The 26,402-nt window shown below is 45.5% G+C and overlaps 1 protein-coding gene across 9 annotated transcripts in view; it reads right to left on the reverse strand.

Annotated features, from left to right (window-relative positions):
- Nucleotides 1-25,698, reverse strand: part of TMEM164 (transmembrane protein 164) — a 191,294-nt gene extending 165,596 nt beyond the window's left edge. For 3 of the 9 annotated variants that reach the window (XM_033201769.1, XM_033201770.1, XM_033201772.1), the window contains exons 1-2: nucleotides 25,170-25,313; nucleotides 24,189-24,853 (exon numbers count right to left, since the gene is read on the reverse strand). In XM_033201769.1, coding sequence (XP_033057660.1) covers nucleotides 24,189-24,578 — 390 coding nt within the window. In that variant the 5' untranslated portion in view covers nucleotides 24,579-24,853; nucleotides 25,170-25,313. Of the gene's footprint in view, nucleotides 1-24,188; nucleotides 24,854-25,169; nucleotides 25,332-25,556 lie in introns of those variants that run through there. The other 6 variants (XM_033201771.1, XM_033201767.1, XM_033201774.1 and 3 more) reach the window with 5 other exon arrangements.
- Nucleotides 25,699-26,402: the final 704 nt, after the last annotated feature.

Raw genomic sequence — 26,402 nt, forward strand, 5'->3', positions numbered from 1 at the left:
GGGAGGTCTCAACTAAAACAGTAAGTCGAGAAAAAGATATTAAAAAAAAAAAATGGCTACAAAGGAAGAGACAAAGTTCTCATTATTTGCAGATTATGTATGATTGCCAACATAGAGATCCCAAAGAATCCTCGGACATATTAATTAAAATTAACTTAAAAGCATTTAGCAAGGTTGCTGGATACAAAAATGATGCACAAAGATCAACTGCATTTCTAAAGACCAGCAGTTACAAAATTACAACATGTTAAGTAAAAAAAGAAAACCGAAGGACTAGAGACTCAACCAAGCAGTTGGTTAAGTTTCTGGGCTCTGAACTCAGACTGCCTAGTTTCTAATCCGAGCTCCAACCCACTAGCTGTGTGAGTATAGGCAAGCTATTTAGTCGCTCTGCACCCTACCTTCTAGAATTCTTGTGAGGATTAAATGAGTTCATGCACATAAGGCACTTAGGACAGTGCCTGGCACAAAGTAAGGGCAAAATAAATGTGAGCTGTTATCATTACTGTGAAGAAGTAGGTAATAGCCCTATTACCCACGGTTCTGAGGTTCTAACTATTGGACTCCAGTACATCTCCAGGGTAGACAGAGTCAGGGAGCCACGAACTGCTATAAGAGCCAATAAAACTTACCCATGTTTTCCTGAAGGCTGGGCACTGAACTCCCACACCCAGCATACAGCTCATTACTCACACGCCCTGCTGTCTACAGAGTAATTAGTAGAGGAACATGCCCTTTTCTCTGGAGATTTCCGCCCCAGTCTTACCAACTCTTTAACAAGGAACAAAAGTCAACAACTTCAAGCTTCCTGTGAGAATGAAATCTAGAGTTTCTAATGACTAATCTCCATCGTTAAAAGAAAAAGGCAAACTTTAGCCCCTTCAGACAGCTAATGCCAGGAGAAGTTCGTGAGGTATTAGAAGAAAGGTTGTTGTTACTGGCTCTATTTCTTGGGGAGCAAGGAGGAAGACTGTAACTAATATTTTTGAATACCTAATATGTACCACACAGTGTTCCCAGAGCTTTAGAAATATTAACTCACATAATTCTCTAAATAATTTAAAGAGGTAGATAGAATTTTTAGCCCCATTTTACAAATGCAAAACATAATGACAGTGATTAGGTGACTTGCTTAAAGGCACACAGCTCGTGAGTAATAGAAATTAGCTTTGAGCTCAGATCTAACTCAAAAGCCCTATGCCAAGCCAGAAGAAGAGAAGAAAGAAAGCAGGCTAGTTTGTGAAATGAATGAGGGTGGTGGGTGTAATGCGTGTGATGCTGAGTATTTCAATTCTCCTTCTTACTGAGACCAGAGGCCAAAATTAGAATGGGAATGCAAACAATAATTATGTGAATAGAAAACTGAAAGGCAGCAAACCAGCAGGGTATCCAACTTAGTGTTTAGGAGGTACCCATTTTGTGGCATGACTGAGCAAGATTAAAAACAAAAACAAACAAACAAAAAAAACAAATACTGCCACACTGTGGCCTCATCTCACTCACTCTTTTTCTGAAAACCAGGATATTCATGGCAGGAACATGCAATTACATGAACTTACCCAGACCTAGGTAAGAATAAGGCAAAATCAGATTGAGGTACAGGGTTGGCAGCTGAAGAACAGAATGTGTGTGCAGCTTGGGTTTTGATGCCATCTGGGTTTTAACTCCTTCTGTATAGCAATATTGTAGGGCTTTCTAACTCAGCTGCCCTGATACCTGAGCCCACAAGTGATGAGCATCCCAAGGGCTTCGACCTAGGACCAGTGAGCAGAATGCTTAACATTTGTGTAGCACTGACTGTGTGCCAAGCAGCACTGCCATCAGAGCCCACCTGGTAGGGCTTCTCCTTCCTGTCCCAAGGTAAATAATTTTGTTCCTTCTAATAGCAGCACCTAGTCTATTCTGCCTTATAAGAAGAACCTGGAGACATACGTGAGCCAGCAGGAAAGGAGGAAAGAGCCTGGCTTTGGGGGCAAGCCCTCAGAGCCTTCCCTGATGCAAGCTGATATACAAACCATCCGAAATAAAGGCCACTGGGTTCAAGAACACATATGCAAACACACACACACGCACACACACACCCAACAATAACAACACAAAAAATTTAAGATCAAGCCTACCATTCTAATAGTATTAGATTTTGTAGATTATTAACCTAGTGTTCCTGAATAGAAGATCTTTTCACGACACACAGATAAATGAACGATGCCATACACTAGACTTAGTTATGTATCTGCCTGCTCTTAAACTCTGCAAGGAGATAAAAGTTACATGTACAGTCTGTTGTTTAAATTGCTTCTCTTCTAGAAACCATCATCTCCCAAGGCCCTCTTGTAAAACAGAACACAAATTTTACTAATTCTCACACACAGCAATAAAACATGGCATCTCATATTTAAGTGCCCTGTTACCGTTCAGCCTTTATTCAATGTTTACCAACAGTTTTAGAGACTACAAGGCCTGAAATTAAATAACAGCTACTTTAAGAAAGCTAGAGGCCAGGCACAGTGACTCACATCAGTAATCCCAGGACTTTGGCAGGAGGATCACGTGAGGCCAGAAGTTCAAGACCAACCTGGGCAACACAGTGAGACCCTGTCTCTACAAAATTTTAAAACTCAGCCAGGTGCAGTGGCATGTGCCTGTGGTCCTAGTTACTTGAGAGGCTGAGGTGGAAGGAACTCTTGAGCCCAAGAATTTGAGGTTACAGTTGAGCTGTGATTACACCACTGCATCCAGTCTGGGTGACAGAGCAAGACCCTGTCTCAAACAAACAAAAGAACCAAACAACAAAAAAGGAAAGCTAGTACTTTCTGAGGTTAGCAAGGAGCTCACTGGAAAACACACACACACACACACACACACACACACAAAACAACACTGTCTCATTATAAATTCACAAGGGAAATCAGAAACAATGTGCAACTGGCTAACTGACCTGCCCATGATGAACTATGTATTCTCTTCACATTTGTGTTTCTAATGCATTGTGTCCTTCATCCAATTCTACAATTTTCCCATTCTACCAGTAAGTAGCAAATGAAGCCAGAAAAGGTCTTAGATACCATCTGGTCTGACCCTCTCATTTACAGAGGCAAAAACTGAATCTCAGAGAAGGGAAGTGACTTACTTGACAAATGCAGGTGACTGGCAAGCCTCTTCATAGAGTCCACCCCACAGTGGAACAGAACTACAGGTAGGATGCTTCCCTTTCAACCAGTTCTTTAAACTGACTTGCAGAAAATTGGCAAATGGTTCTTCATCAATACAAAAATATAATTGGTGACTTATTTTCATGTTAGGCTCTATTAGCCTAATAGTAATGAGTCAACCGGATCTACACATCCATACCAGCTTGGTCACTTTCTAGCTGTGTGACCTTGGGTATGTTACATAACCTCTCTGATCCTTATTTTTCTTATCTATAAAATGGGAATGCAAATAATAGCATCTATTCCACAGGGTGCCTGGCACTTGGTAAGTGTTCAACAGATGTTAGTGGTGACTACAATTATACCCTAATACTAACTGTATGGGGAGAGGGGTCTGGAAGGAAGAATACCTCTACCTTGAATTATACCTGAATCTTCTGAGAAAGCCCCAAACTTAGATCTAAATTGCTGGCTTGGGAAGTAGTAGGGGACAGGGCCAAAAGAACCAGCCTGATGCTAGTATTACTAGGAATTGACCCCAATCCTCTAATTATCAGGCCCACCCATAAGGACAGGCACCTCTTGTCTTTAAGGTAAGTTTCACAAAAAGGAAAAAAAAAAAATGAGGCACTGAAGTAGAAAAGTCACAAACACACTGAGCTTGGGAAAGACCCTTAGGAGGAGTAGAAAAATGTCCTAATTAGACTAGAATCAATGGTTGTTTCAGTAAAGGGAAAATTAGCCATCTTCAGAACGCTTGGGCTTGACCCAGAGGTAACCAGTGCTGGCCCTTCCCACTCAAGGTTTTAAGAAAGACTAAAATTTAACCTCCCCTCCCCCAAATCATAAGGAGGCCCGGAGGCATAAAGCACAAAATAGAATTACCGTTAAAGTTCTAACATGGCCATTAAGTTCACCTGTTCTTCAAGGGCGACAGAACACAGTGTAATAGGACCTCATAGGGTAAGGCCATATACACCTGCCCTGGTTCTGCCATTCCCAAGTGGTGTGACCTTCAGCAAGTAGCTTTCTGCTCTGGGCTTCTTTCTCCATCTGCGAAACAATGGGCTTGAACTTCAGGAACTTGAAAGCCTCTCTGATCTCTAGCATTTTCTCGTCATAAATTCTGTTCATATTTGCCACCTAAAAATACAGTAGTCAGACTGTTAATGAGCCTTGATAGTAAGTTTCCTGGGGGCAGAAACCACATATAATGCTTTTGTATCTCTCTAGTACGACTAGGCCTGGAGTGATTGCTTAATACATGTTATGTGATCTAGATTCACCACACAATACCTAACATATCATAAGCTTTTTGAATGTCAGGCAGTTCTCCTCAAATCTCTTTCCACCAGACTTTTCAAGTATGTCAGATTTTACCACTGCTGGGTTTTTAATAAAAAGAAGCATCGCACAAAGAAACAAAGCTCCTTGTCACATCATGTGACAATGATCGAATACCTATATGCCAGGCACTCTGCTCAAAAGGGGCAGATCTGGGTCCTAGTGCTGGCACCCATCCTACAAGCTGTATGATTCAGGGTGAGTCTGAAAACCTATCCCTGAAAAAGGCCCAATAAAGGCAGTTACTATTATTGAGAATCTTACATCTTAGATCTTTCTTGACAGGTAAATAACTAACTAGCATGCAATGGGACCAACACTTTACAAGCAGTCCACTCCCAAGGCTTTGGGAATACAGAGGAGGAAATAATTATGTTGAGATATTTCTCAATACAAAACACACACACACACACACACACACACACACACGCATTTCTAATGGTCAGTTTAGGCTCAGAACACATTGAATCCAGTCTTCTCAACTATTGATTCCTAACCCTGGCTACAGATTAGAATCACTTGAGGAGTTTTTTCTTAAATGCCTATGTCCAGGCCCCAACTGTAATCAATTATCTAAGAACAGGGTGTGGGAGCAGACATTGGTTTGTGTTTTATTATCTGCTGCCCCAGGTGACTGAGAGATGCAGCTAGGGTTGAGGACTCTGACCTCCACTGTTCTCCATCTCCACTTCTAGTCCCAAAACTTAGCAGCAGGTCCAGATGACTTAAAGGCCTTCAAGGGCTCACAAAAATTCCATTTCAGTCACTCACCAGACTATTCTCTGAGCCAGTACAGTAAGTCTGCTACTGCCAAAACATTTTTGTAACCAAAACATAAACAAAAAGGAGCTTTCTTTTTTTTTTTTTTTTTTTTTTTTTGAGACGGAGTCTGGCTCTGCCGCCCAGGCTGGAGTGCAGTGGCCGGATCTCAGCTCACTACAAGCTCCGCCTCCCGGGTTCACGCCATTCTCCTGCCTCAGCCTCCCGAGTAGCTGGGACTACAGGCGCCCGCCACCTCGCCCGGCTAATTTTTTTGTATTAGGAGCTTTCTTAACCTACCGTTAGAGAAGGCGATTAGCTAGTCCAGCCTATTCCCCAACCATTCCATGTATCAGAGGCTTAATTGGCCTGAGATCTCATGCTTTTCTGGAAGCTTCCCTACTACTAAAATTGGTATTTCATTTGTCCCTTCTCAACCACCCTGCTCCTCGCTTCACACTGATGTTTCCTCATAGCAATGAGTGTCCCCTTCCTTCTCTCTCTGCAGCTCAGCACTGAATCTGTCTGTCTGACACACACACACACACACACACAGATTTGCTTTTTTAATTCCTTCTTAATCAGCCCCTGCCTGCCTCTTGGCCACTTAGCTACTCTTCTACTTATCCCCTCCCTTTCCGCTGAACTTCCTGGCAATGGGGTAACTGCCTCATTCCAGCAATAATCTCTCCATGCCCCCTGCCTCACCCCCACCAGCCACACAGACAGCAAGGCACCTGTGGCACAGCCTCCAAAACACATGATGTTTTCTCAGTTGCCAAATGTTCTCTCGAGAGTTGACTTCCTTTGTCCATTGAATCTTTTTTAGAAAAGTAAAACTATTCTCACAGGCTGCCAATCATCCTTTCTTTATTTAAATAAGTATTTCTCTTAATTACTAAAGGAATCTATACTTATACCAAATTCAAATAATACAAAAATGTGGTCATTAAAAAATGAGAATGCGGCCAGGCGCGGTGGCTCAAGCCTGTAATCCCAGCACTTTGGGAGGCTGAGACGGGCGGATCACGAGGTCAGGAGATCGAGACCAACCTGGCTAACACGGTGAAACCCCGTCTCTACTAAAAAAAATACAAAAAACTAGCCGGGCGAGGTGGCGGGCGCCTGTAGTCCCAGCTACTCGGGAGGCTGAGGCAGGAGAATGGCGTGAACCCAGGAGGCGGAGCTTGCAGTGAGCTGAGATCCGGCCACTGCACTCCAGCCTAGGCGAGACTCCGTCTCAAAATGAGAATGCCTCACTTTCCCTAATCACTCAGGAGTAAGTGCTCTTTAGTATATATTCTTCCAGATTTTTACAATGTGTTCATAAACATGCACATATAAAGCGGCTGCTTGGGATTCCTTTTTTTTTTTTTTTTTAGAAAAAGGGGTTTCTCTCATACATATGGTTTTGCAACATTGTTGTATTTTAGCAATATATTGTGAACAACTTTGAAAGTGAATTCAGATATCAGTTTCCTTTTAAAAAGCTATAGTATTCAATGGCCAGATTTACCGTTCTGCTATTAATGGGTTGTTTCCCAATGTTCTGTATCCACCAACACTGATGCCATAAATATTCTGGCATGCAACTCTTCACACATTAACATTTGTAGAGTAAATATTTTAAAGTGGGTGGGGTGGCTGGCCACAGGGACCAGCCTGTAATTACCAATTCTAATTACCTTCTCTCAGGTCTTCCTTGGCCTCACCCTCTACATTTCATGACACAGAGGACAGCTCCTGCCTTCTGAAACTCCTTCTTCTCCTGGATCTCATTCCACTTCCTGGATGGCTGCTCCATCAAGAGTCTTCTTTCTGCTCCCAAAGGAGACATTCCCCAGAATACTTTCCTTCTTTCTCTTCTCTAGCTTGCATGATGCTCTCCTCTTCTCCTCCTTTATCTTCTTGAAGCCAATACTTCCTAAATCAACATTTCTAGCCTTCACCACATCTCAATAGCCTGCTGGACAATCCATCCTCAACATCTCAAACATCTGAAAATCAATAAATCCCAAAATGAACTAACAACCTTTTCCTCTAAGCCACAGTTTCCTCATCTGGAAAACAAAGGGATTGGACTAGACTTAATTTTTAAAAAAATAGGAGTCTAGAATGTACCAGAAGCTGTGGGGGATATAAAAGTTAATAAAAACATAGACCTTACATTCAGGGAACATACAATCTAAGGAGTAGGGAAGATACACAAACAATTACATAATATAAGGCAGAATAACATGCTAAAATAGACAAGAGAGGCTAAATCCGGCTTGGAGGCTTGAAGACAGCTTCATAAGAGGGAGTGTTTGGGCTGAGCCTTGAATGATAACTAGCATTTCAACAGGAAGAGAAAAGAAAGAATATTTCTGTCTAACAGTGCAGCATAAACAAAGTATAAACTCAGAGAAAAATGGAAGTGCATGGTGCTGATGGCTGGATCAGAGAACGCATGGAAGAATATACTACATAACAAGGCTGCAAAAAAAGGTTGGGACCAAAATCATAGAAGACACTGAATCCTATCATAAGGAGATTAGGATTTCTCTACAGGCTTTATCTATGTGCCATCCCTAGTCTATATATTAATACCAACTCGGACTGATTGATAAGTGGCTACCTAGAATGCTATGCTAAAAAGATTTTAAACCTACCTGGAGACTCCCTGGGAAAGCGTGCCTATGACTGATTAGCACAGTTGGCCAGGGACAATATAAAGTGTATGCATCTATGTGTTTACCATCCCTGATGAAGGCAATAAGGAGTTACTGAAGGTTTTGGAGGAGGGAATGGCATGATCCGACATGTATTGTACTTGTATCATTCTGGCAGTAGTGTAAAGGGTCGAGTAAAGGATAGAGTAGTGTAAAGGATAGAGGAGAGAAGATCAATCACAAGGTTGCTCTAACAAGCCAGGTGATGAGGATGACAATGATAAACAACAAGATGAACCAGGGCAGGGGAATCAAAGAGGAAAAGGAAGAGAAATGGAAGAGATCATGAAAGGCAGAATCAAGATGACTGAGACTATGATGATGAAAAGGAGGAAGAGGAGGGAATTGAGATGTATCGAGGTTTCCAGGGATTTAACCTGGGTCACTAGATGGATTGTGATGCTGTTAAATAAGATAAGAACACTGAAGGAACAGTATCATAGCAGTCCTTCCTTTTCATTCCAAATCCCCCAACCACTTTACTTAGGATGCATGGCTTTCAAGCCCTCGAGTACACTGGGAAGAAAAAAGCAGGATCTACATTGTTTGATGGCCCCAGCACTTATATAACCCTACATATAAACCTACCTTTCTCCCTTTTGCCAGGCTACCAAGGAAATAACTATCAATATCTGATCCTAGAAACAGTGGGCTAAGAAACGTTTAAATATTCCTGCTCTCAAGACATGATGATTGTTCTCATTTTGATAGCACTTTCTTATAATCACAGCCCATTCACATACCTTATTTCACTTGATTCTCATATTTACCCTATAAGGTAAGAAGAGCAAAGACCATCTCTGTCTTACAGATGATAACAGCCATACTCATATTTACTAAACATTTGCCATGCACCACTATTCTAAACACTTCACATGTAGTCATGCATTTAATTCTTACAAGAACCCCATCAAGTAGATACTACTATTAATCCCCATTTTGCAGATAAGAAAACAGGCCTAGAGGCTTTAGGTATACTGGTCTAGCAACAAACAAGACAAATAATGGACTTGGAAGACCTCAAACAAAACAAAACAAAACAAAATACCATGCCTAGCTATGTCAATTAACTTTCCCAGAGTTGCACAGCTAGAAAGCAGCAGAACTGGGATTTGAACCTGACTAGTCTGGCTCCAGAGCCTGCACTTTTTAACTACCACACTCTATTTCTTATTATATAAGAAGACTGAGGCACAGAGAGGCTACCTGAATGGCCAAAATTACTCTGTTTTGTCAACCAGTTAGTGATGAACCTATACAACCAGGACCCAAGTCTGGCTAACCCTTAATCCAGTGCTGTTTCTATTACTCAACATCATTTACCAAGATGAACTAACATCTACTACTGGGCTGACAGATTATTCTGACGTTTTTCTTCTTTGGCCTTTGTCACCTCTGCTAGACAAAGGTTCTAATTTTGATCCCTTGCCCTGGAGCCTCATACAACTGTTTACTAGGATCAGATGCAGGCCTCTATTTGGAGGCAGGAAATGATGGCCTCAGTTATATCCACAGCTGAGTGGGTCCCATTTCCAAACAACCAATATCTGCAAGCAACCCATACTGGCTCTACATGCAGGCTCATTAAGCACACACATCCCTGTGAACTGCCTGTCCAGGACAAACAGCAAGTAATAGTGACACCAGGGCCAGACTCCTCTGTGGAAGACACGAAGCAAGGGCAGGAAAGTAAATTGAAAAAAACAGTTGCTATACCAGCCAGGTAAAGAGGTGGCCTGCAGGCCGGGCGCAGTGGCTTATGCCTTTAATCCCAGCACTTTGGGAGGCGGAGGCAGGTGGATCACCTGAGGTCGGGAGTTTGAGACCAGCCTGACCAACATTGAGAAACCACATCTCTACTAAAAATACAAAATTAGCCGGGCATGGTGGCTTATGCCTGTAATCCCAGCTACTCAGGAGGCTGAGGCAGGAGAATCGCTTGAACCCGGGAGGCGGAGGTTGCGGTGAGCCGAGATCGCGCCATTGCACTCCAGCCTGGGCAACAAGAGTGAAACTCCATCTCAAAAAAAAAAAAAAAAAAAAAGGCCGGTGCGGTGGCTCAAGCCTGTAATCCCAGCACTTTGGGAGGCCGAGACGGGTGGATCATGAGGTCAGGAGATCGAGACCATCCTGGCTAACCCAGTGAAACCCCGTCTCTACTGAAAAAATACAAAAAACTAGCCGGGCGAGGTGGCGGGCGCCTGTAGTCCCAGCTACTTGGGAGGCTGAGGCAGGAGAATGGCGTGAACCCGGAGGCGGAGCTTGCAGTGAGCCGAGATCCGGCCACTGCACTCCAGCCTGGGCGACAGAGTGAGACTCCGTCTCAAAAAAAAAAAAAAGGGGGCCTGCAGCCAGGAGATCCTCACTCTCAAGAAGGCAATGAACAATGACACTCAAAAAACACAAGATTTTCATTTCTCTAATAGTGAGTAAGAAGAAAAGTCCATTTCCTTTCATGCTAGAAGGTTAGGGATAGAAGGAGGCCATGTGTGGTATTATAGAGAGATATTGAAATGGGAGTCGGAAGACCCAGCTCTGCTTCTATTTAGCTGTGTGACTTTGCACAAATGACTTCACCTCTCTGGGTCTCAGTTTGCTCATCTGGAAAACAAGGGATGAAGGACAGACAAATTAGTTAATCTCAGAGGTTTCTTTCAGCTCTGACTTGGTATCGCTCTGCCATTTTAACAACCTGACAAAGTACAGCTAGAACATCCTGTGCCTATAGTCCACCAAAGGGGAAATCAGCTAGAAGCAAAGAAAAGAAGAATTAGATAAAACAGGCCAGATGTGGTGGCTCACTCCTATAATCCCAGCACTTTGGGAGGCTGACGCAGAAGAATCGCTTGAGCCCAGGAATTCAAGACTAGCCTAAGCAATATGGCAAGACCCCATCTCTATAAAAAATAAAAACTAGCTGGGCATGGTGATGCGTGCCTGTGGTTCCAGCTACTTGGGAGGCTGAGGCAGGAGAATGGCGTGAACCGGGAGGCGGAGCTTGCAGTGAGCCGAGATCCGGCCACTGCACTCCAGCCTGGGCGACAGAGTGAGACTCCGTCTCAAAAAAAAAAAAAAGGGGGCCTGCAGCCAGGAGATCCTCACTCTCAAGAAGGCAATGAACAATGACACTCAAAAAACACAAGATTTTCATTTCTCTAATAGTGAGTAAGAAGAAAAGTCCATTTCCTTTCATGCTAGAAGGTTAGGGATAGAAGGAGGCCATGTGTGGTATTATAGAGAGATATTGAAATGGGAGTCGGAAGACCCAGCTCTGCTTCTATTTAGCTGTGTGACTTTGCACAAATGACTTCACCTCTCTGGGTCTCAGTTTGCTCATCTGGAAAACAAGGGATGAAGGACAGACAAATTAGTTAATCTCAGAGGTTTCTTTCAGCTCTGACTTGGTATCGCTCTGCCATTTTAACAACCTGACAAAGTACAGCTAGAACATCCTGTGCCTATAGTCCACCAAAGGGGAAATCAGCTAGAAGCAAAGAAAAGAAGAATTAGATAAAACAGGCCAGATGTGGTGGCTCACTCCTATAATCCCAGCACTTTGGGAGGCTGACGCAGAAGAATCGCTTGAGCCCAGGAATTCAAGACTAGCCTAAGCAATATGGCAAGACCCCATCTCTATAAAAAATAAAAACTAGCTGGGCATGGTGATGCGTGCCTGTGGTTCCAGCTACTTGGGAGGCTGAGGCAAGAGGATCGCTTGAGCCCAAGGGCACAAGGCTGCAGTGAGCCATATTCAAACCACTGCACTCTAGCCTGAGCGACAGAGCAAGACCCTGTCTCAAAAAAAAAAAAAAAAAAAAATACATGAAACAAAAGCAACCTTTCTGGAGGCTGCAAATGAGGTAATATACAGGCAGCAGACTAAGTACCATGCCTAAAGCATAATTAACGTGTATTCAAAAATGTTACAAGTGTTATTACCACTAGTCCTCACTTTTCCGAATGTACAAAGATAACCAGAAATTATAGCGAGTTTTCTCCTAAATTCGACTCTTTTTTGCCCATCTGACCCTGTTACACATTTCCAGCATTTAAAAGGCCTAAGGGAGGCACTAAATGAGCAGGGGCACCAGCTGTCCTTAATGTCCATAGACAGTTATAACTGAAAAGCAAAAATCCAACACTAAGGAAAGAAGGGAAAGAGAAAATACAAGTGGCAAGAGCCAGGATTATTCCTCCGTTCACTGCAAACTGACTGTGGAAGAGGGGGATGAAAAAACAACAGGTGCAGACCACAATGTACTTGGCAAATTGTTTTTTAGGACAGACCCAAAGCAGGGAGTAAGACATTTGGGAAGATGATCCTAGCCTGGTTTCCATGTGTGTCCATCTGAGCAAACACAGCACTGGCTGTGAGATATGGCCAAACACTACCCAGCCGGTCAGGAGACCCTGTGACACGGCAGGCTTCACATTCTTCTCCACAAAGCTAACGCAGCCTTGGCCTGAAGGCCACCCCTGACTCTGATGACCAAGACAATACCCCCCCTGAAATTCCCCACAGGGCTGGGGGTCAATCAGTTCGCTTGGCTGAGTGGCCAGAAACCCCACATGCAAGCAAGGAAACATGACCTTGGCTTGGTGCTAGCTTGCAGGGCTATTCTGAGGAAAGGTGAACTTGAAAGCAGAGTAAAGTCAGCTGCTACGCAGCAGAAGGGAGATCCAAATGTAGAGGCGGCCCCTTTCCTCAGGGTGCCAACATTCCCTGTGGGGCTGGGGGTCCAGGAAATAAGGAGAAATACCCATATGAAGCAGCAGCCAGTAGCGGTGGCAGCCCAAGGGACCAAGTATGAAAGCACTGCTGATAATGAGGCACTTGTGCACATGACCCTGAACAACATTCCTGCAGGGTGCAGAGAATAAAGTGAGAGGCACACACACACACACTCAAGTTCCTGGAACTTAAAAAAGGAAACTCTTAACAAATGCAAACCAACAAAGAACAAGTGCCGATATGAAGAGGACCCTTGTTACCATCTTCCCTAGGTCTTAGAATGTGTGAACTTTCATAGCTTTTAATTTCCAAGCGCTGCTGTTTATTTGGGTTGCTGTTTGTTTAGAAATGCCCTCTAAACCAGCTCCTCTTCCAGGGAACCAGTTTATAGAAAACATGACCTTAGCCTTCTCAACTCTCCCACCTCCAAGGCTAAGAAACAGCCTTCTTACCCACAATGCTTGGGAATATGCCCAGAGGCCTTCCAATGGCCTTGGCAGGATACAGCACATCCCCCACATCTCAAGGCCTGAAATCACATGACCAAGGTCTAGGCCCCAGAAGGCTGCACTTAAAGGGGGCCTTCTCTAGTGATTGGATGCTTAGGCCCCAGAGCAGTCTTGAAAACCAGGCCCCAGAGCAAAGTCTTGAAAAGGAGGAGAGCTGGTCTTAAGGAGAGAGGATTACCATATCCCAGAGATGTAAGAATAATTGGTTTTTTTCTGTCCATTTGCTGATGCGAAAAGCCAAGGCACAGTGAAGTCTTCTCCTGAAAGCAGCACAGTTTCCACTATACCATGCTTCTCCTTCAGCTAAGATACTGGTCCACTTGAAACCTGCCTTTCACCCAGAAGCTCTGGGGATGGCCTTTTCTCCTCTAATAGTTATCTAACTCTGGTAATAGCTGGCACTGGAGAAAGTTACACTCCCCTTAATCAAAAGAAATAAATGAAAAAGTAAAAAAAAAAAAAAAAAAAACCCATTCACCAGTCTATGCCCACCCCATTCCCCCAAACTCACTCCTTTCATACTTCTGTCACAAACTCACTGGTTTCCTAGACTACCAATCTCAAGACGGTTTGCACCATGGAGCCAGCCCACTGATAAAGAGCAGTAATAATTAAGCCAATAGGTCCCCGGAAAGCTAAGCTTCCTAACAATGAGAGCCACCCTCTAAATTCTTTAAATCTTAGAGATGTAGGCCGGGCGTGGTGGCTCAAGCCTGTAATCCCAGCACTTTGGGAGGCCGAGACAGGCGGATCACGAGGTCAGGAGATCGAGACCATCCTGGCTAACACGGTGAAACCCCGTCTCTACTGAAAAATACAAAAAACTAGCCGGGCCAGGTGGCGGGCGCCTGTAGTCCCAGCTACTCGGGAGGCTGAGGCAGGAGAATGGCATAAAACCCAGGAGGCGGAGCTTGCAGTGAGCTGAGATCCGGCCACTGCACCCCAGCCTGGGCGACAGAGCAAGACTCCGTCTCAAAAACAGACAAACAAAAAAAATATGTACTGAATGCTTCTTATGTGCCAGATACTATCTTAAATGCTTTATTAATATTCTCTCATTTTTCTCACTTAATACTCACAACAACTCTGGTAATGTTCAAGTTTGATCATACCATTTTATGAATGTGGGAACACAGGCTCAGAGAGGTTAAGTAATTTGCCCACGGTTACAGAGCTAGTGGTAGAATTTGAATCTAGGCTTTGACCACCCTAGATCCTATACTCTTACCCAATACACCACTATGATCTTGAAATGTTAAGTAATACTATTATTATTAAAAAACTGCTAACATTTATTTAGTGCACACAGTAAGCCAGAAATTCTGCTAAATACTTGATTTAAATTATTTAACCCTCACAACAACCCTATTATTATTCCCATTTTACAGATGCAGCCAAGTAACATGCCTAAGGTATAACATGGTGATGGCGCTCAAACCCAAACCCAGGATATATGGTCCAAAGGCTCTATCCACCAAGCTGAACATGCATTAGGAAAATGAAGCATTTCTACTGCCCTACTTAAGTCAGGATCCCCGCTGTGTCCCAGTCCAAGCCTACAATGTCCCAGCAAGAATTTGGCAAGTAAATGCCAATGAGGAAACTTACCTGGCCCTGATGCGTACATACCAGCCACTCAGATCTGATTAATGTAGGAAAAGAAGATCAAAACTCTTTATAGAAGTCTCTCTTTACCCCATTTTCCTTCAACCTGATTTCTGAAGAGAACACCTGACTACTAGCCTTTTTGCACTCTGTCCAGAACATCTAATAAGTGTTTACCCAGGACTCCCAGAGCCATAGTTAAGGGCCTTAATGTGCAATCTGGCTCTGCACCTTATTTAATCAGCACCTGAATGAAATGTCTCTTTGCTAGCAACAGCCAGAGCACAGTCAGTCAGAGTCTTTCTGCAAACACAGCTAGTCGATTGGCAAAGACAATTCAATTCACAGGCAAAATACACCCTGACTTTATACCACTACTGGCATGTGATGGAGATGGGGAGACTGAAGGCATTTGGCTAGAATTAGGATGGTACCATGCTTCCTTTCCCCTCCAGATGATCTCACTCCTCCCTCTCCTACCCACCTAAACACATGGCCACAGGGCAGAGTTTGCACTATTTTCGCCAAACAGGCCAATCCTGTCTGACTTCCTGGCTCCTGCAATATTCCCTTCCCTCAACACCACCCAGCTCAGAATAAAACTCATATTATCCTTCCTCCCTCTGCCATTTCCTCCAGCAGCTACTAGACAGGAACCAAAACCAATCAAGAGATCCCCCAAACTCTCCCCTTCAGGATCTCATGCTGGTAACAGGTCCAAGTGTCTTGATGCCCATGAACTGACAGATGTGCAAGCGCTGCCCTATGTAGCCAGGAAAGAGCTGAGTAAACACAGAGGACTGACTGGTGCCCAGAAGAGGGGTCCTCCCCAGGCCTTCAGATTAACTGCTGCATCCAAGCACTGTGGAGGGAGATTTACATTAATATGAAACCCTGGGGGTCAGCACGTAGGGTGGCAAGGCAGAGATAACTCCAGTTCTCCTGATCAGGGGCTTTAGGGGGAGAGAAGAGGCCAAAACCTGAGGAAGGGACATGAGAAAGGACATCTGCTTAAAAACACTAGACACAGTCTACCAATTAGATATAATGTTAGGGTAACAGGCCCTTTTTTAAAACTTATCCTCTCCCTGATGCCCAGTGGAGTCTGTCCACTCACACTTCAGTATGAACCTCTGAAATAAAACTGCTTTCTTCCTAATCCCCCCATGGCTATCATCTCCTCTGAAGAGATGGACATTTTGAATTACAGAAAGAATTGTTTTGGAGCTTGCAGTACTCTGGAAGAAGGCAAGCTTGTGTGGGGTGGATCAGGTGGAGAGACTTGGAAACAGGGAAGAAGAGATATGAAAAAGAAAGGTAGAAAGATGGCACCACATTTCATTAGTGCTGCTGTGAACTTTTGAGCAGTAACCATCCACAAGCCAGTAAAAATCATCTACTGGTTGCAGGTGGGATGCCTGCTATCTCCTCATTTCTCACATTTAATGTCGCTCACTTACCCCAATGTTCTGTGCCTCTGTCGTTGACAGTGTGGGCCCTCCTTGGGACAGCACAGAGAACAAAATTTTCTATCTCATCCCCTATCAAGGACGCAAGGGCATCTGCAGCTCGCTTATCAACAGCCTAGAAATAACAGAGCATTCCTAGAGTTTCACTTAGTTGGCCAAGGGAGAAGACATCTACCCCTGATAATAATAAGCAAATAATTCCAGGTGACAGTTGAGACACTTTTCTGTGAAGGAGGAAGCAACTCTGTGAACTTATGTTAGGATCTCTCAAAGTGAGGTCAAAGGCTCACAGGCATTAGAATCATCTGGGATTTTGTTATAAATGCAGATTCCCATCCTCATCCTAGACCTGCTCAGAATTGCTGTGAAGAGAGCTAGACATCTACATTATAACAAGCTTCCAAGGGATTCTTTCACAAATAAAGTTTGACAATCACTGCTCTGCACATCCATCCACTTCCTGTCCACTTGAACTCTGGGTAAGTGAACAGATACTAAATAGGAGAAATGGGGAGACAGCACATAGCCTTTGCACTTATTGTTTCTTATGCCTAGAATAGCTTTCCTTCCTCCATCACCCAATGAACTCCTACTCATTCAAGTACATGTATTGAGCACCTACTAGAGCCAGTCTCTGTTCTAGGCACTAAGAGAACAAAAACCAAGGGTCCTTGCTTTCATGGAGCTAACATGAGCCAGCTCAAATGCCACCTCTTCTAGGAAGCTTTCCTTAACTGCATTAGGGGAAGAAAAAGACCTCTGTCCTGTATGCTTCATTCAAACCTGTTACTATACATGTAATGCTGTAATTTAGTTGGTCTATTTCCTTGTCCATCTCATCAAAACTGTGAGCAAAATGAGGGCAAAGGCTACCGCTTTTTTTTTTTTTTTTGGTTTTGCTTTTACTTTAGAAGGTACATCAGCAATGACTGCTTCTTATTTGTCTTTGAATCTAAAATGCCTGGCACCAATGTTTGGCACACAATAGGCATTCGATAAATATCTGTTGAGTGAATGCAAGAAACAATAAACTCCCACGAACATTTAAAACAAGAGTCCTGCAAACAGAGTCAGCATGCAACAACCATGTGTCAACATTCCCTCTTGTTAGTCCCTGCAGATCTTAGAGACTGGAAAGGGGGGATATAGAATGACTGGAAGGATATATTCCGTATATCACTGGAAGGTAATAAAGGTGGCCTGGTTGAAATACTCCATTGACATAACTAACAGTCACCAAACAAGCCACTGGAACTCTATAGCTACCTAAAAACCCTCTTCACAATAACTTGGGGCCCTCATCCTCTAATCTGAATCACACTATTTAACAGGTATTGAGGCGGTGCCAGAAGACTTAACGCCTTGCCCACAGATCACCCAGACTCATGCTCAGTTAGGACGGGCACTGAAACCAACTTCCCACCTAATTACTTCAGCCACTACATGATGTCTCTAAAAGTGGGGTCCAAGGCTGACCAGCATTAGAATCACCCAAGAGCTGGTATAAATGCAGATTCCCATCCTCACCCTAGACCTGCTCAGAATCACTGTGTAGAGAACAAGGTATCTGCATTATAACAAGCTTCCAAGAGACTCTTTTACAAATAAAGTTTGACAATCACTGCTCTCCACATCCATAGTCTCTTCGTGTTCACTTAGCCAGTTACCAGCAGGGAGAGGAGCACCTGAGACAAGACATTCTCAATTTAACAAAATATATGAAAGACCGGGAGAAGCAGAGAAACCTGGCTCTTCATTTCAATGAGGCACAACAATGAGGTATCCACTGAAAAATACAAGAGGAGAGAAAAAGGAAAAGTGAGGCTCTGGCTTAATAACATTTTTTATTTATATGATATTAAGAAGCAAGAAAGTTGGCATGTCCAAGAGATTAAGATCAAGATCCAACAGCATAATTTCCTGATTGGGAGAAAAGCAAACAGACACTTTGGGCCAAGAGTGGAGATTCTAATAACCAGTTCTTTGTGATGGAAATTCTACAAAAAGATGTGCGAGCAGTAGCTGAGATTGCCTCACTCCTGTGGCTATTTCAAAAAACAGGCAGAAAGTTCTTTTTTTTTTTTTTTTTGGAGACACAGTCTTGCTCTGTCACCCAGGCTGGAGTGCAGTGGCGCGGTATCAGCTTACTGCAACCTCTGCCTCCTGGGTTCAAGCGATTCTCCTGCCTCAGCCTCCCAAGTAGCTGGGATTACAGGTGTGTGCCACCATGCCTGGCTAATTTTTTGTATTTTTAGTAGAGAGAGGGTTTCCCCGTGTTAGCCAAGATGGTCTCGATCTCCTGACCTCGTGATCCGCCTGCCTTGGCCTCCCATAGTGCTGGGATTACAGGCGTGTGCCATCATGCCCGGTCGGAAGATTCTCTTAACAGGAACATAAGGCCACCAGTGGAGAAAGAGAAAAGGAAAGCAGAAAGTCACTTCCACCAATCAATCAGTCACCATGATCCAGGTACACATTAAACAATTAATGTGCATATACAGTATATATTCAGCTCTACAAGGAGTTACAAAGGAAAAACCCACTATTCCTTTACTTTAAAAAAGTATTCCCACTAATGGTAGAGAAACATTAAAGAAAAATGCAAAAAAAAACAAGTGATCTGGCCAAATACAAGATTACCTACATGCATACAAAGGTATTCATCAAAAAGCCCAACATTCTGACAAGTATTCAGATGGCTGGGAAAGGAGGACAAAAAGTGTTACTGGAATGACTGGAATAACTGGAGTCAGGTCAGGCTCCTCTGGAAAGGTTTCGTAGAGGAGAATCTTCAGGGGAGTATTTATAGAGGGGAGGAAACTAAAAACAAGTCCCATGAAGACTGAGAAGAAGGTGGTACATGTGTGGCAAAGGAATAAAAATTCTGGGAGCTTGTGGATCATCCACTGAGTAGAGGCCAGCAACATACTGTTATTTAAAAGCAAGCTGACTTGTATTAACAGGTGCAAGGCATTAAAAGACTGGGAAAAAAATATTACCTCTCTGCTTGGTGTGGGCTGGACCTCTCGTAAGTTTACAGTGTCCAGTTTTATAGGCCATGCATCAGAAAGGTATCCAGACACAGGCAAGGATCCAGAGAAAAGTAACAAAAATGATTAGAGGAATGCCTTCTAGAAGCTATCAAGATAGGTGTAAGGAGTTGAGCTTTGTCGGTTTCTGAGTATGAAGTTAAAACTATATTGGTCATCTGCCAATATTTGACCAGTTCTGCCCAGCTTCTCTGTTTAAGTGATCACATAATTATTCAGAGAATTCAAGTGCTTCATTTCCACATGGCCCGTTTCACAGAGAAGACTGAGATAGGAAAAGGTTAAATAGTTTGCTGAGGTTCCTGTAGCAAGCCATGAGCAAAACTAGCATCATAATTTTAAATCCCGGGGCTGTCTGTAGGTTGTTTAATTCACCAATCCACAGCACCTCTCTTTATATGGACACCCCTAAAGACTGTAACAATGAAAGATGGAAAAATTCTCTGCAAATTTCCTTGGGGGGAGAAATAAACTAAAAAGGAATGTCGTGTCTCACTAGTGAGGCCCCTATAAACATCATCTCCTTGTATTCCCCTGGACTGATGAAACAGGACACAGTGCACCTGATAAGCTGTCAGCAGATGGCTGGATCCCTTATTGTACCCATTACCCACCAACGTCAATTCCAAGCAGGAATGATAATCAGTGCTCCAGACAACAGATGGAGAATGAGGAGGTGTGTCTGGTCTGAAGTCAAGGGGGAAAACAGAAAGCCAAGTTTCTCAAATCCATCAGGTTTTCTCTAAAACAAATTCATCACATAACAACTGGAATGCAACAGTGTGTATTCAGCGAGTTGCAAAGGGTTTCACGAAAAGCCCAGGACTTTCTGAGTGTGTGTCATTCTACACTTTTAGCAAGGAGGGAGGACGTAAGAAAATCAGTGAACCCAAAGCGGGTAAGCCATATTTGGTTGAAGTTAGATTTCTAATATATTGTAAAGAAGACAAAAAATCAAATAGCTACAGCAACTCTAAAAAAGGATGGGATTCAGCGTTACTCACTAAAAACCAACAGCTTGGGACTAAGGGGTCAACAGCACCAATTATTCTTTGCCAAATGTCCAGCCTGGATACAGCCTGCCTTATGCGCATAGACATCAAGGGTTAAACGGCATATGCTGCACCCCACTAAGTTCTGTGCCTAATCAGGAGATGCTGGCACAGACACATACAGAACCAACAGGAATTGGACAGTTAAACAAGACATCCCAAATGGGATCTCTTCCTTAAGTTTCTAAGACAAAGACAATATAACTGCACTCAAGGAGGGTAAAGGCCACTAAATTAAGACCAGCAGTCTTTACAACCATCAGTCAAACTATCCAGCATTTTAACCCTTCTGCTGAGAAACTGTAGATTTTTAAGACTTAAATAGCTATGAGAATCTCTTCCTGCTAAGCCCAGATTCCCACTGTGGCAGCTCAGTTCTAAAGCCACCTGTGCCACTAACTTACTGGGTGATATTTGGTAGACAGTACAGTCACTCCATAAATTCACTCCTGTCACCCATACCTGCCAAAATCATAAGCAAAAAGGGACTAGCCATGCTTGAAGAAACATTTATTGGTATAATTGATGGACACCACTGATATTTAGCAAGGGGTTTAGCAACCATGTGCTAACCTTGGTGCTTGCTGATCTTGAGAACACTCAAATTTTATCTCTGGCTGGAGGCTTAGCTATGAGATGGTGCAACGTCAACCATACATGCCTGTATCAGTCTACAGTCCCAGGACACGTTTGAGAAATCAGACAAAGCCAAAAAGAAACCTGACAGGATGAATATTAATCAATAACAGAACTTGGACACAAGTACTGCCCTTCCTTATGCTACTGAAGTTGGCAGTCACCCAAGGCAGCATGGCTATGACGAGAGCCTGTGTAACAAGGCCTTGGGAATGACTATTTTGCAGACTGAAAAATGAGAGACGGGGAGACTAACCATTTCCCTCCAACTTATCTATTTCCTGGCCTAAAGCAATACCTCACTTGTTACAACTTACACTGACTCTCTGAGGAAGGCCTTTTTATAAAGCCCAAACTGAGTCATCCTGTTGAGAGACACAGATCAGACATGTCTCTGCTAAGTTATCCCTTTCACTTCAGCTAGTATCTCTCTTTCCTTGTTAGGACTTCTAAATTCCACAGAATTTGCCACTACAACATAGCCTAATTCAGCTAGTTCACTTACTAAACATTTCTTTGTATTTAGTATCTGCTCTTTGGAATATACACTGTTGCAGGAAACATTTTAACATCCCTTTCTCCAGGCCTAAGCTAAATGTAACCATGTATATGAAAGTGCCTTGTAAACAGTAAGTGCTAGATGAATGCAAGGTATTATGGTATGCTGGGTATACATACTATTATTGGTCATTGCTGCAACCAAGTCAGAAAATTATTTCCAACCATCTGCTGTTAATCTTTTTTTTTTGGACTCATCAAATTTTAAAAATCCTTACATTCCTGCTTCCCAGGAAAAGCCATATGGAGGGTATAGAAAGTTGGATTAATCAGAGGCTAGGTCTCCTGGTACGCCAGGGGTTCCTATTTAAATGATACAAAGCAGTGATATAGAAGAAAAGGGCAAAGAAGCATAATTCTGATGGGGCTCAAGAACTCCTTGGCATGGCTCTGTTCCATGCCCCCATCCTAAGGCTTCAAAGTCCTAAAGTGCCATCATCCTCTGCATGTGTTCCCAAGCATGGCCCAGCTGAGTTTACTTTACTGGAGAGACACAGGGAGAAAACAATGAATGGGGACTGGCCACCTGACTTCTATAGAGAAGAAACTAGCTTCCTTTTTTTTCCACACAGGAGGTCAAAAGCATTTCAGGATAGCTCTCTGTCGCATACCCATCTACGACTTATGGGGACAAGAATCACATAGACTGTCAAGAGCTAGGAGGGCAACTCTGCCTCATTTTATAGGTAGGCAAACTGAGGGCCAGGAAGAGTACTTTCTCCAAAGTCACACAATGAATTAATGCCAGCACTAGGTCTCCAGAGTCCTCTAAGAGCCTCTAAAAATCTTTCTTCTAAAAACCATGGTGTTGCCAGTCTTGACGTCATCACACTAGCAGCAGCCAGGCTGAATTTAGTCCTTTGTTGACCTTGTAGATATGTGGTTGCCAGAGGCCTCAAGACCACTTTGTAGAAGATGCACCCTTTGACCCTCACCACCTGCCATCCTAAAAAAAAGCACTCCTGTCCCGACAGCCTCACACAGCATCGGCTGAGATGCGTTGTTTCCTATCATTAACAAAAAGCCCATTCATTAAAAAAAGAAAGAAGACTGGCTCAAATTTACACAGAAGGTCTAGCTAGGACAGCCCTGGACTTCCTGTGAACGGCATCACTTCCCAAGAAGCCCTTTCTTAAAAAATGCTGCCCACTCCAACCCGGATGCTTACACCACCCAATCAAAAACAGCCGCTTTATTCCAAAGCTATCCACACCTTCTTACCATATCTGCAAGAAGGGAAGGGGCCGGGGTCATTCACCACATCCAGGAGCCTGCAATCAAATGAGTTCCTAGGAACACAGTGCAAGCAAGTATCCAAGCCATGAGTAGACAGCGTGGTGCTCATCTGCCTGACACTTCCCACATGACTGCCCCACCACCCACTGCCACCCTCACTTTGGGGGTGACAGTTTACAACCTCAAGGTGGATGAATTTGCTTTCCAACCCAAGCACTAATTCACCTTTTGGCTGCAAGCAAATGATCTGTCATTCATAAACCCCACCAGGCCTGTAAAATGGAGATAATAATCTCAACCTCCTGCCCCAAGCTAGGCTGTCACAAGTCTCCAAAGAATAACCTTCTACAAACATAAAAGACAGTAAAGATGCTAATGACAGGTTTCAAAACTGCCCCTGAATAAAACACACCGGGTTTTCCACAGTCTGAAATCTAAAAAAGACTGATTGCTCTCCCAGTCTCCTCTTCATCCTCCTCCATGATTTTATAGCTTTAGAACATCTCTCCACACAGGCTGAGTACAGACAGTCTCACTCTTGGTCCTCACCCAGATTATTTTTATGTATCTGGCAACTTGCCTTTTCAATCCCATTTGTTTTCCTCAGCACTGCTAATGGGTGGAAGTCGAGGAGGTAAAGAAATCAGCTTCCTAAGCACCCTTGGACTATGACCACAGGAGACAGAATGACAGTGATAAGATGCAGAGGTTTGCAAAAAAAGAAATACCCTCTCACCAGAATGATCACCAGCCCCAAGTTCACAAGTCAGCCTGGGAACCTGCTTCAGAACTCACTTAGTAGGAGCTTGGTGCTGCTCCAGTGCCTCAAAATGAAAAGGCAGACCTCACTCTAAGAGCATACACTCCCAAATGAAAGAGTCATTAAGAGAAACCTGTAAAAGTATTTCCCCAAAGTACCACAGTGTAGATGAGAAAGTTTATGTGACCACCTCCAGGAAAGAGTGTCACCAGGCCCCTGGGAAATTAACTACCACAGAAGGCAAGGGAGCTGGGTCATGGTCCACTGATGTGATTCAGAAAGGACACCTGGCTGGGGCTGGACTTCCTGCTTGTGAAAGGCCAGGGCAGGGCAGGCTGGGCTGGGCTGGCTGGAGGGGAGGGGCAGCCAGTGTGAGTGCCAGTCGTTCCTAGGGTTAAGGCACAAGGTTCCTCACCTCCACTGTGGGGCTGATGCATTGTGCAAAGGTGAAAGAAAGCCAAACCTGAAATCGGCACAAAGGCAGCCACTCGCTGGAAAATCATTTTTAAGGGTCCCACTCCCCACCGGGATGAGATGCTGTACACTATGGAGTGTCCTGAGCACACAAATGACTCTTATCACTTAGGCTGCCTAGGAAAAAGTCAACAGACTCACATGCATCATGGTGACCAGGTGACAGGGGTTGAGCAGGTAGATGACGGTCTTGGTGGCGAACTTAAAGCCCACCTCCACCCCGAAGGTCAGGCACAGGGCTACTAAGAGCAGATTCTTGCTCAGGCTCTCCTTGCCTTCCTCTGGCCGCTGGGTCACCTGCTCTGGCTGGCTGCCAGGGCTACCCCTACCGTCCTCCTTCGTCTGCCTCAGGATGTGCCGCAGGGCCACCAGGATCTCCAACAGGGCCAGGGTCAGGACCACCACACTTTCCAGCAGCCGCTGCTGCCAAGAGAGGAAGGCAGCACAGTCGGGGCCCCCATTGCCTGCAAAACTGGGGTCCACGCCCCCATAGAGCCAGTCCAGGAGGCTCTGGGAGCTATACCGGGACATGATGCAAAGTGGTTCTCCTTGACCACAGTGCAGGAGGCAAGAGTGAGATGGAACACAAGCCCAGAGGGTTGCCCGGGTGGTGGACCATGTAAGGCGGGCACACCCCACAACCCCCCTCCAGACACCAGGGCACCGAGAGTAGGGGAGGGGAAGCTACACGCAAGGCCCGGGGTAAAGTGCTGGCTCTAACTTGTCCCCACGGCTGTCTGGGGGAGCCCCCCGCGCTTCTCCAGTGGCCACCAACGAGGCAGGGTTGAAAGGAGCCGTTGGCCAATCTAAAAGGAAGGAGAGGAAAAAAAAAAAAAAGGTCTCAAAGAGGCAATTGCATCGGGAATTAGGAAGCGGGAGGGGTAACTAGCGAGGGAAGAAAAGGGGAACGGGGCAGTGGCGAAGCAGGGGTCAGGGGAAGCCGGAGGCCGAGAGGGTCAGGGCGGGGGCCAAGGAGACCCGGCAGTGCTGCGGCAGCGAACCGGGAGCCAAAAGGGGTCAGAGCTAGGGGACACGCGGAGGCCAGGAGAGGAGCTAGGGGGGCCAGGCAGGCGGGGAGGGCGACGGGGATGGCAGGGACGCCGGACTCCTCGTCTCACGCACTCGCCACAGAGGGATCTCTTACTCCTGCAACCGCGTGGCCGTCTCTGCCCCCAGCTAGCAACTTCGCCGCCGACGGGCCCCTCCAGCCAATTTAGAGCCGTCCTGGTCCAGCCTCCCGCCCCCGGGTACACCCCCAAACCCCCAGCTCCACCCTCCGGCCCCAGACGCCCGCCCTCCAGGCAGCACCACCCCCAGCCCGCGGCCCGCCCGGGACCTGCCCCCCTCGCGCAGGCAGCGGCGGGAGGAAGCCGGAGGGAGGACGGGAGGCCGGGCCAGCCGGGGGCTGGACTAAAGCCGGCCCCCTCCCTCCGCCCCGGCGCCGCAACCTCCCGCGCCTCCCGCCGGGCCCCAGGGATCGGCCGCCGCGCCCCTCGGGGCTTCACTTACCGGCAGCTCGGCCCGCGGCCCCGGCTCGGGCTACTGCTCCACTCCCGCGCTCCCCGCGCCGGGCGCTGAGTTCCCCTGGCGGCCGCCGCCGCGGCGCACGGCTCCTCCTCCCCGTCTTCCTCCCCCTGCAGCAGCCGCGCTCGCTTCCTCCTTCTTCCCCTCCCTCTCTCCTCCCCCTCGCCGCTGCCACCGCCACTGCCTCCCTCTCGTCCAGTTCAGCTCTCGCCCCACCACACGCCCTCGGGCCACGACTACTCCTTCTCGCCTCCTTCCCTTTTCTGCCTCTGGCACTCCCCTCACCCGTCCACCATTCACACCTCCCACCCTCCGCGGCTTCGGCTCTCCCTCCTCCTCCCTCCTCCGGCTCAGTCTCCGCCTCCTTCCTCCTCCTCCCTGGCCTGTCTCGTCTTCTGCACTCGGAGCCTGCACGCGTGCACAGCCACCCTCCTTCACAACCGTGTACAGAATTCGCCCCCTCGGTGAAGGCCTGTTGACTGGCTCCGCCTCCCGCGACCTGGTTCTCCAGGGCACTTCTTTCTATACTGGACACATAGTAGGCACTTAGCCGGCCCGCCCTAACTACTTGTGCAGCGAATAAGCCTTTCTAGTAATGAGCAGCTTGGCTTTGGGGTGTGTGCTGGGTATGGCCGGCTCCTCTTCGCGATTCCTCCTTTCTGCCACGACTCATGCAAGACCAGAAAGGCATCTTCCCTCCCCTTTCTAGCCACAGCCCCACTCCACACTTCAGTGCCTAGGGCAGGGGCTTCTTTTCCCTGCTCCTCCCCCTCCTGCTCTGATCCAGTATTTTCTCTCTACCTCTTGCCACACAGACCACTCCTGCCACGC

The sequence above is a fragment of the Trachypithecus francoisi genome, unplaced genomic scaffold (assembly GCF_009764315.1).
Source record: "Trachypithecus francoisi isolate TF-2019V2 unplaced genomic scaffold, Tfra_2.0 Lachesis_group6, whole genome shotgun sequence".
Classification (NCBI taxonomy): domain Eukaryota; kingdom Metazoa; phylum Chordata; class Mammalia; order Primates; family Cercopithecidae; genus Trachypithecus; species Trachypithecus francoisi.